At 32.1% G+C, this 11,993-nt stretch overlaps 1 protein-coding gene across 8 annotated transcripts in view; it reads right to left on the reverse strand.

The window, feature by feature from the left end:
- LOC108690011 (rho guanine nucleotide exchange factor 12) overlaps window positions 1-11,993 on the reverse strand; it is a 368,684-nt gene that overhangs the window by 90,010 nt on the left and 266,681 nt on the right. For 7 of the 8 annotated variants that reach the window (XM_018197048.1, XM_018197050.1, XM_018197047.1 and 4 more), the window contains one exon: window positions 6,625-6,896. In XM_018197048.1, coding sequence (XP_018052537.1) covers window positions 6,625-6,896 — 272 coding nt within the window. The remainder of the gene's footprint in view (window positions 1-6,624; window positions 6,897-11,993) is intronic. The other variant, XM_018197051.1, reaches the window with a different exon arrangement.

Here is an 11,993-nt window from a genome sequence, read left to right on the forward strand (position 1 = left end):
TATATATTGGATTAGGGAAAAACCCTTTACAAATTGATAAAAAGATCTTTCCCATCAATATTTGTAATTTTTAAATATAGAAAATTACAAGCTAAAAAAAAATTAAAAAATTACTTTTCACTTTGTAGGTGGTCATTGTATAGCGTGTCAAAAAAAAAACAAATTTTTTGATTATCATGAAAGCTTGAAGCTATAAAATTATTTTTTTTTAATGTTCCTAACGATTTTTTTTCCTGAGTTACTAGCGGATTATAATACATAAAAAGGAATATTATGACTTTATTGATCATAATTCTGTTAAAAATCATCATATCGCAATTAAAAATATAGATTTTTAAAGCTGAAACATTGCTCTATTAAGTAGTGTAATTTTGCCAATTTTGTAAAATAGAATATATAAGTTGCTAAAAAAATCTTTTTATCAACTTGTAAAAAGACTTCTTCTCCAATCTGATAGAGAAGAGTAGCCTAAATCGAATCGTATTCCAATAAGATCTTTTTAATTTAAATGAATATGTTTAAGCAGATTTTTGCATGCTATTTATAATATAAAATTCAAATGAGACATCGAATATATACAGCAATTTGACAGTTCTCTGTCATAACAGTCACAGAATAGACGCAAATACGTATTTTCACTCATCATGCAAAATTTCTTTAAAAAAGAAAATTCTTATAAATCAAACGCGCGTCTCACTGAGCGGTCTTATTTTGCCACTCGCTCGGCGATAGGCCGGACGAATTTGGCTATTTCTAAATTAATATATCTGATTAACATTTTCGAAAATTGCAACATGATACTTTTCGATTCAGTTTAGTCCGCTCTATCTACACAAATGGGCTTTGCCAAAAATTGTGGGACACCTTGTATATATATTCAATGTTTCTCAAAATTCGTGCCCGCGAAGTAAGACGTGATATTTTATACTAAAAGAAACAATTTTTTTTTTTGCAAAATGCATTGCAAATTGCATCTGAGAAATAATTTTTTGCAGGAGAACAGATTGAAGTTAACGAGTAAGCGCTCTGATCTATGTAGTGCTCAAAGCCGACGCGCGCTACTCATTCACTTATATCTAATCCTTGGCTAGTATTCATGAGTAATATATTTTAAGATACTAATACGAGTTATGATTACTAATTATGCAGAGATATGGATCATTTCTTCTTGAAATGTATTGTCAAGGTCATCATGAGTGACCTTTGATAGATTTTAGCTGTCGTTTATTATTCATTAAAAAATTATTAACAAAAAAGTTTGAATAACGCTTTATTTCTATTATATATAATATTAAAAACTATTCCATATCCTTTCTTGCCTACGTAATGGCTTTCCACGTGTAGAGGTCCACCCCCATCACCCCCCCACCGAGGAGCGCGCAATTTTCCACGCGAAACGAATTTCATTTCATCTCCCTCCCCCTTTGCGAAGGAGCGCACGACTTTCCATGCAAAGTGAAGATCTCCCCCTTATCTGGTAATTATAATGTGCAATCGTGGAACACTCTCACCAAAAATTTAGCTTAGTCCACAACAAAGAAATCCAAGAATTGGATTAAAAATCAACTGTGAACTTTTTAAAATATGCGCGGATGCCGACTGATATTTATGATGATAGTACAACTGCGCGCATAGTGTAAGGATCATTTATACTGGTCATAACCGTGCAATATACCGTTATCTGTAGATAAGATTTGACTAATCACAATCGGGCATTCCTCTCTTACAATTGAATAAGAGAAAAATACTCGAATGTGATTAATCAATTCTTACCAATTACGATATACGATTACGGCCAATGATCCCTTACCGGCTGTTAGACAGAGCTTTGCAATTCGCAATTGTAAAAAAAAGATCGGCAACAAAAAAGTATAAAATAAATAAAAAATAAAAAATAAAGGCATCATTTTCTACTGTCTCTCTCCCTCTTTTCGTCAGTCAAAAATTCCATCCATAGAGATAAACTGCCGACCCTGTCCTTAAACAAGGTACAAAATAGTTTTTATTATACATAGCAGAAATAAGATGTTTTTTTTTTCAAACTTTTTTTTATTAAGAACTTTTTAATGAATAACGAACGACGGCTAAAATTTGTTGCAAGTCACTCAGGATGATGACCTTGACATCATATGTCAAAGTCAACGTCATCGGAGAGTGACCCGTATGCGTAGTAGTAGAATTGCTTTCATTTTTTTTATGTAATAATAAAAACATAAATAAAAGACTTGTCTAATTTTGTAGATCTATCAGAAAGTAAAGACAAATGTAAATAATAATATACTTGATAAACTTTGTTGTGTGTGAACGTTTTATTCTTTTAAATATTGCAAAATTGCATATGATCTTTATTTTTTATTGCAGAAATAAAGAGAGAATTAATTCATACATACATATAAAATCAATACATATAAAAGACTTGTTCAAAATTATTAATTTTCAAAATGTTATAATACTTATATAATTATCTAAAATCTGAGTAATTGTATCGATATCTTTAAATTTATCACATATTTTTAAAACAGATATTATTTAACTGCCATACACAATTGTGCAATATTTGAAAATATAGAACGTTCAGAAAAACTCACTCAGCATATTATTATTTATGGTACATTTTTATCTTTACTTCAGATAGATCCAGAACGAAATTATTAGAAGTACAAATTAGTTCGGTCCGTTTCCCTAAAGATGGCTTCAGCTGTTATGAATGGGTCATAGTGACAGCTGATTTTGACGGTTTCAGAGAGGTTTTGCTAATAATATTCAGTTTATATCGCTTTGAGTTTCATAAAAACCTTGATTTTTACTGTGTTTGAAATGTCGAATTTTGTGTTAATCAAGCAGCATTTGCGGGAGATTTTGATTTTCTGCTTTAATTGGAAGAAAAGTGCGGCTGAAGCCCACCGAATGCTTGTCGAAATTTATGGTGACACTGCTCCAACTGATAAATCATGTAAAGAATGGTTTCGACGTTTCAAGGATGGAGATTTCAGCGTTGACAAGCCTCGCTCTGGACAGCCAAAAAAATTCGAAGACAAAGAATTAGAGGCATTACTCGAAGAAGATCAGAGTTAAACGCAAGAGGAGCTTGTAGAATCATTGGGGATAACTCAACAAGCCGTTTCTGTACGATTGAGAGCCATGATTCAAAAACTAGGAAATTGGGTACCTTATGAACCGAGAGAGACGTTGAAAGCTGTTCGCAAGTGAAACGATTTTTCACTTGCAAACAGCTGATTCAAAGACAACAGAGAAAAAGTATTTTGCATCGGATTGTGACTGGAGATGAGAAGTGGATATTCTACGACAATCCCAAGAAGAAAAAATACTACGCTAAGCCCGGTCAATCGTTGCCATCGACCTCAACATCAACACTACGGCCGAACATTCATGGTTCGAAGATTATGTTCTGGTAGGATCAAAAGAGTCTTGTTTACTATGAGCTGCTGAAACTTGGCGATTCTATTATGGGCGCTCGATATCAGCTACAATTGATTCGTTTGAACCGTGCGAGAAAAACGGCCGGAATAGGAGCAAAGATATGATAAAGTTATTCTTCTTCATGACAACGCTCATGTCGCTAAAAAAATATTTAGAAACACTCAAATGGGATGTTTTATCGCCGTATTCTCCGGACATTGCTCCTTCTGATTACTGTTGTTCCGAAGAATGCAGCACGATTTGGCAAGTCACCGATTCACTTCTTTCGCAGAAATCGAAAATTGGCTCCAAAATTGAATCGCCTTCAAAGTCATTTTTTCGAGATGGAATTCGAAAATTGCCTGAGAGATGGGAAAAAGTAGTAGGCAGCGATGGATACTTTAATTGGAATACTTTAATTGATCTGTTCATTCATTTTGTTTTGCAAATAAATGCACAAAAAACGGACCGAAGTAATTTGTACTCCCAATAACAATTCTTTTATTAATTTATTTATTATTACGTAAAAAATGAAAACAATATTTATTCTGCTATCTTTTCATTTTTTTACAATACAGAAGAAGATCATGGTCCAATATTCATAGTTAATTCTTATTATAATTTAAGACTGCCATAAATACAAACTTAAGCAGTTAAATACAAACTTAAACTAATCATAACAAAGCTGTATCTTAAAATATTACTTATGAGTACTAGCCAAGGATTAGATATAAGTAAACGAGAAGTGCGTGTCGATCCTGAACACCACATAGATCAAAGCGCATACTCGTTAACTTCAATCTGTTCTCCTACAAAAATTATTCAGATGCAATTCTGCAAAAGAAAAAAAATTGTCTTTAGCATAAAGTATCACGTCTTGTATTTCGCGGGCACGAATTTTGAAACATCCTATATACCACCTTGATCAAAAAGTTCCCGGAATTACCACCAGGTGATGCTCTGAGTCAGCTGATTTGAGTTCTGTTTTTTTGGTTAGGTTGCCACATCTATCATTGACATTCCCATCAAATTTTATCACCATAGCTTGACATTTGTAAAAGTTACGCCGTCTTGAGTACATCTTCTGCACGTTTTCGATTTTTTACAGTTTTAAAAATGGAGTTGAATTTGCAACAACGAGTTTGTATTAAATTTTGCGTTAAAAGTGGATTCAATGATGTGAAAACCTTGGAAATGTTGGGAAACTGTTTCGGCAATGATATTCTAAAGAAAACAGCCGTTTATGAGTGGTGAACGCTTCAAAAATGGTCATGAGTCCGTCGATGATGACGAACGCAGTGCTGTCGACATCGAAAACTGACGAAAACATCAATAAAGTGAGAGAAATGTTGATCAATAACCGCAAATTAACTATCAGAGAGCTGGCAAAGGACTTAAACATTGCTTATGGATCCATTCAAGACATTGTAGTTAATGGTTTGGGTTTGCGCCGTGTTGCTGCAAAGTTGGTCCCGAAGGAACTGAATTTCATGCAAAAAAGGAACCGCGTTGTCATCGCCAAAGATATGATTTCCAAGACTGAATCCGACCAAACATTCATTAAACGCATCATTACTGGAGATGAGACATGGGTTTATGAGTACGACACGCAATCCAGACATCAGGCGAGTGAATGGAAAGTTTCAAATGAGCCAAGACCAAAAAAACTTCGTCGTTTTCAATCAAAAAAGCGATGCTCACGGTTTTCATGGATTACAACGGTATTGTACATCACGAATTTTTGCCAGAAGGTCAGACAGTTAATAAGGAGTATTATTTGGGTGTTATGAGACGTTTGCGTGAAGCAGTTCGCCAAAAAAGAAAGGATTTGTGGGCAAACAACTCGTGGATTTTGCACCATGATAACGCAGCACTGTCGCACAGTGCCATCATTATCCGTGAATTTTTGACCAAGAAACGAATACCATCCAACAGCCATCGAATTCACCTGATATGGCTCCCTGCGATTTTTTTCTGTTTCGATCAAAAAACCATTACAGGGAACGCGTTTTAACAGCCGAAAGGAGATAATCAAAGACGACTCTGATGGCTATACTGACAATAGAGTTCCAGAAATGTTTCGAGAGCTGGATCAAGTGCTGGCATAAGGGTGTTGCAGTCGATGGGGAGTACTTTGAAGGGAACAATATCACTTTTGATGAATAAAACTTTTTTTTGAATTTTCTGAATTAATTCCGGGAACTTTTTGATCAAGGTAGTATACATATAAAAGAATTTGTTAAAAATTTTTTTGTTCAATTTACAAAATTCCCATAGTTATATTCACTAGACATATCAGAATATTATCAGAATTATGATTAACTTCAACATACCCTAGCGATTCTATAATACTATTGTGTAAGTCGGGCAAAGGCAAAGATGAATTGTTTAAATTATTTTGTGTCATGCGTATTTTTGCAGTATCTTGTAGTGAAGTGGAACGATTACTAGATTAGTTGGATCAACTAAAAATAAATCGTGGTACTATGATTTGCCTGATTATAAATAGATCGAAAATCGAAAAAAAGTTTAAGAAAAAGGAAAAATAGAATGAAGTGATATATGTGGTTGACGGAAGAATGTTTTCTCTTCTTTGCTAATGTAATTAAATATATATGCTTTGAAGGTTATTGTTGGATTTTTGTATTGCTTTGTAAGTAAACTTATAGCATATAAATTATGGATGCATTCCATTTTACGTATAATGTGCATAATATATCATTTATTCTTGTTTATATTCACAAAATATAAGGATAAATAATGTATGAATAAATTATGCATGAAACAGAATACATTCATAATTAATGAGAAGATATTATTTGATCAAAAAAAATTCTACAGGTATAGTTTACGAAAAAAATTTATTCGATCGACGACAAATTCTGATAGATTTAAGGGGAATTACTCACGAGAAATTACTCATACTCATCGATAATGCTAAAAAGCATTCTGATTTGTTCATTTTTGAACAGACGTATTAGTTAAATCTACAAGATTTCAATTAATCCAATCAGATTCTTTTTATAGTGTGCATATAATAAAAATGACTTTGTTCTTAGTTCATTGAAATCAAATAAATTCTCTATTTTTAATTTACTTTTTAATTTCTTGTTGTAGAAGTATAAAATAGTAAGCAATTTATCGATTTTTTACTGTAGAATCACCAATGTAATTCTTAGGAACTACAGCAAATTAATTACTCACCATTAATAACATCTTGTCTTTTTTTCTCAGAGTTGCTGAGCTGAGCGAGAACGTCTTCGGTAACAGCCTGACTCCAATCCGGCGGATCAGCTTCAACATCGACATCGCTGTCCCACGAAGTTGACGCGTTTGCCGCTGATGAGGTTGGGTGTACCTGTTCCAAACTGGTACTAGGACTATCCAGACTCCTTGTTGAGAGGCTGCTATTCGATGAACTACCAGCCGAGTTCCCAGGAAATATACCGGACGGTTCACAATCACTGGAACCAACTCTATAGTCAATTGTTAGCAATTTATATATTTTATTATTTACTAACTGTAAGGACCATTACACATAAAATTACCATAGCATAAGGTTTATAAATCGATGTGTACCTTATTTAAATCAACGGCACCTTTATTAGATGCTTATTGGTTCAGCAGCCTTATGCTACGGTTATGTAGCTTACCATATGTGTGTAATGGCCCTTACAGTTAGTAAGTAATAAAATATATAAATTCATTTTGTTTGTGATGACCCTAATACTTTTACTGCGTTCGATTTCAAGTGATTTTCAGTGATTCTATCCTATTTTATGTCTAATTAACGATAAAGATAGAATGATGATTATAAACGCTAAAGCGTGTAAGTGGCAAAACCAAACGCAGCCCCAAAATTATCGGATTTTCTCTTAAAACCGCATTTTTTGCAATAGTCTAAAACAAAAATCCTAATATGAAAATATCTTTAAATTAGTATCAATTAAAGTTCCCAAATTATAAAGCTAATATTTCACACATTCAGACATAACGATATAAGGAATGATATAAGGAAGGTAAAGGAATATTATCATGAGAGCCCTCTTAACAACTAAGATTATCGTACAAATATACAATATTTTTAAGAAATTGTTCCTGCGCCTATAGAATCTGTTTATGCATTATATAGATAATATTGACCGGATCATATCACCGGAAATATAATTCAATAGTGAGACATTACATGTGTCAATGATACCATGTGTCAAATATCAAAATAAATTCATAATCGTATTTATTTGTCTTGTATGATAAATTTTTGTAGTAATATCGGCAAACAAAATTATATTTTGTGAAAAGAATTCAATATGTTTATAATGTAAGATTAGTTGAAACATGTCGAATTGAAATGTGATGAATGAAATGATCGGATGAAATATGACAAATTATCAAACCTACATACACAACAAAATAAATTATAATTTGAAAAAGCGCCTTATATAAAACTGGATTTTAGTTTAATATTTTTAAATAAATTTTCCAAGCCTACAAACTGCGGACCTTTTACTGTCGGACTTTAAACGCAATCTTTAATTGAAACAAGAATAGAAATATAATAAATTAAGAATATATTCCGAATGATGTTAATTTAGCTTCTTTTTTGTATCAGCAGCCACTCCTGAACAGTGCAAATAATGGGATTTTAGCCCTCGAACATCACAAGAACTTCTGTCCCTCCTCCATTAATACCGCATTTAGCTAACTCGTGCGCAATGAACGAGACAGCAAACAAAAGTCTATCTTTCTCTTCAGCAGCTTTCGGCACATTGAGAGTTAACGAGATAGTGAGAGAATTCGTCCTTTTTGCTTTGATCACTTGTTTTAAGCGACCGAATGCTTTCTCATCAATCTCAACAACTCGGTATCAAGAAAGGAGAAGGAGATACTCTAGATAACATACAAATCTAATAAATTGTAGATCAACCTTGGTGAAAATTTTCCGCTGAATTTTTCATATAATATTTTAGAATTTTTATATAATTTTTATATAATTTTATAACGTTCTCATTTTTTATACGAATTGAAACATTTCTCAGAAACTCTACATCTTTTCTCAGAATTTCCATATATGTTAATTATAAAATATCGTAAGATTTCTAAGATTTTTTCTAAGTTTTTTTATAATTTCTGATGTTATAAATCTAATGTTGTAAATCTAATGTTATAAATCTAATGATGTTATAAATCTCAAATGTTATAAAATCTAAAAAAATTTTTAAATATTTTTTTTAAATTATAAGATAAGAAATCTCAGAATATTTCAAAATTCACATGTATGAAAAATTCTAAGAGAAGATATGAACTTTCTGAATATTTCTGAAAAATGTTCCAATTCGTATAAAAATTATAAGAAAAATTTTCAGGGAAACGCATAATCTTCGAAATCAGAATGTTGGAGAATCCTAGTCGAGGTCCCAAGTCTTGCGAGAAGCAGAGAATTTGTTTTTGAAGTAGAGAATTTCGCAGTATTTTATGATTATAACAGATCTCCTAACGTGAATAGTTGTCGACTTTAATTATTATCTAATATCTCGGTTCACGAGACAGATTTATTTTTACGCGAAAACGCATTAATTGAGTATTTTTGTCAAAATTTGATTGATTGGTATTGTATACCTTTACCATAACGATAAATTGAATGGCTACTATGTCAAATTTCGCCTCATGGCAAGCATTGCTGCGATATGTATGCAGGACCAAGAGATATGGTCCATTAAAGTCCATGATATATAGGAAAACTTAAGACATAAGATTTTAAGCAGTAAGTCAATCACAATACAGACCGTAAGACATTCTTACGTATACTATAATATACGTAAGAATAATGAACTCATTCTGTGTCGGCATCTTTGATCTGACTGCTAAATGATTGCTATGATGTCAGTTGTACGTGAGCACCTATAAGAGCAACGTTGTTTAGCTTCCATAGACTGTAATATTTGAATAGAGGAAACTGATTGACCTTGTTGTTAGTGTAGAACTGTTATGCGCGATGGATGACTATTAATATCATTATGACTGAGTGAACTTACCGTTCTACATTGTCATATAACATGAGCTGAATCCAATATGTTGATTTCCTTACTGTTTAAATCTTATGTCTTAAGTTTTTCTTAAATCGTAAGATTAAGTTAGGTTAGCACTGCAATTTTTTTTCACTAAGATATTCATTGGCGTAATCTCATCACGTGATTTCTTCACGCGATTTCACGGGTCTCATCACATGCTACAGTCATCGCTATTCATAAATTGTTCTTATTTTAAGACTGTCTTAATTCTCAGTATACACAAAGGATTAGCGTAATCCCATCCGATTTTCATAGTTCAGACATTCGAACACGCTTTGAGCAGTGGTGCTGAGGGAGAAAACTTATGTACTATCTCTACAATTCCCTTTGGCGACTTTCTAATGCGCCATTAGCTACGTAATTGTACGGTGTAAAATGCGTGGAGTTACCCTAATCCCTTGTGAATACAATATCAGAAAATCCGGACTTAAAAAGTTGAAATGTAAGTAGAAATGATTAATTGAATTATTTATGATTTCAATCATGAATGCTCATCACAAAAATGATTTAAATCAATTTTATTGTGTGTTAAATCATATTTATGATTTTGATCTTAATATCAGAAACAGATTTCTTTTTCTTTTTCTTCCTCATTAATAACGCGGTAAATGTAGCAAATACTAAATATAATATTAATATTTACTTTAGAAGAACAATAGGATCACTTTTTTTTATTTATTTCTATCAAAATTAAAAAATTTTCGGTTTATGATTAGTTCCCATAATACTGAAAAATCATTCATTTCCACTTTGTAAAAAAAATATCGTTTTTAGAATCACAAAAACGCTTATAGTTTCTTAAAATTTAATTCATTAGCTGTTCATTCATCACTAATAAAATCTTGTTTTATTTATTTTTGAAAAAAAAAATTTTGTTTTTTTTTCACGTTTTTTTCCCGATTCCTTTTCATTTATTGCAAAATATCTTTTGTGCTATGACATTTTAGATTTTCTAACTAAAAAATTCTTTTTTTTTCTTTTTCAGTCTTGAAATGATAAATTGAAAAAAAAATTAGTTAAAATCGATGCACTACAATCTGAGATACAAAAGATAAAAGAAAACAGTGAGGATACATATACCCGGATGTGGGTAGATAGGGACCTTTTTGAAGTATGTGTATTGAGGGATAAGATGTCTTAGCCTAAATTTACAAAAAGTTTTTAAGCCTTAAACCATAAGAAATTGATGCTCTCTTCGATGTAATTTTTTATGGTTTAAGACTTAAATATACACTTATTGTAGATCTGGATTAACAGCTTATTGTAAAAAGATTAAGATGTTACGGCCTTTTGATTAGTTCATAACATCTTAAGTCTGTATTTAAGACTTGAATATAAGAATTGACAATGAATACGGCCATAGATTAATATAGTTTAAAGTATCTTTTTATCTATTGTAGAAAATCCGAGTCAGAGCGTTCATAACTTTTTCTTTAGGGTGGGAATGGGAAAAGTGAAAATTTTTTGCACGTACATATATACATACATACATACATACATATATACATACATACATACATATATATATATATATATATATACACATACATAAATAAAAATTTTCACTTTTCACGTTCCCGCTCTAAAGAAAAAAATTACATGATCGCTACTCTGACCATGCTCTCAAAATAACTAAGTTTCCATCGAGGATTTGAATTTCATCGAGTTGAGTGATATTAAAAGTATAATCATGCAACAAAGCTTCGCTGCTGAAGATTCCCCACTCCCACTCGATTCGTGTGAAAATACGTAGCGAGCAAAACTTCGCTCAAAGTTCTGTTCAAAAATACTGTCCAACTAACTATGAGCGATATATATTATAAATTAACAATAATTAGAAATTTTTATGTTAATAGAAATAAAATATTTAATAACAAATATGTTTCAATAATAATTTGGCGGAAGATGCGCTTCCAGTATATTTCTGGTATAGAAACGCTCCTGAGTCAGAGTGTCACGTAAGCGCTCGGCAGCTCGGCCGTCGAGCCTCGAGCGGTGGTGGGGGTCACTTGCAGGAATCAGCCCGAAATGTGCAAATCTTTGCAAGCACTGGTCTACTTGATTGGCCTTCATTGATACTTCAAAGCATTTTTTGATTGGTCAATTTTTTTGTCTGTTCAACGATTTTTTATTCACGGTAGTGAGAGTAACTTCGTCAGCGAAACTTCGCTCCATGAAAAAATAAGAAGGCTTCAGCGAAGAGCGCTGAACGCTGATTTCATTTTCGGCGGAATGCACAGTGAAATATAATCCGAAAAAGTGGCCAAAACTCAGCTATTTTATATCCATAATGAAGTCTCTTATCGTTATCTACACATATTAAAAAACTTAAAAATAAAAATTTATGTTGATATATTAATTATAGATTGAAATATGTGATATTGTAGCCTTTGCTTGCAGTAAATTAACATGGATTTGTCTATTATAGATATATTGTATATATATGTTAATTTCTTATCAGTATCTATATCTATCTATCTATCTATCTATCTATATATATAT

The sequence above is a fragment of the Atta colombica genome, unplaced genomic scaffold (genome assembly GCF_001594045.1).
Source record: "Atta colombica isolate Treedump-2 unplaced genomic scaffold, Acol1.0 scaffold29, whole genome shotgun sequence".
In the NCBI taxonomy this organism is placed as follows: Eukaryota; Metazoa; Arthropoda; class Insecta; order Hymenoptera; family Formicidae; genus Atta; species Atta colombica.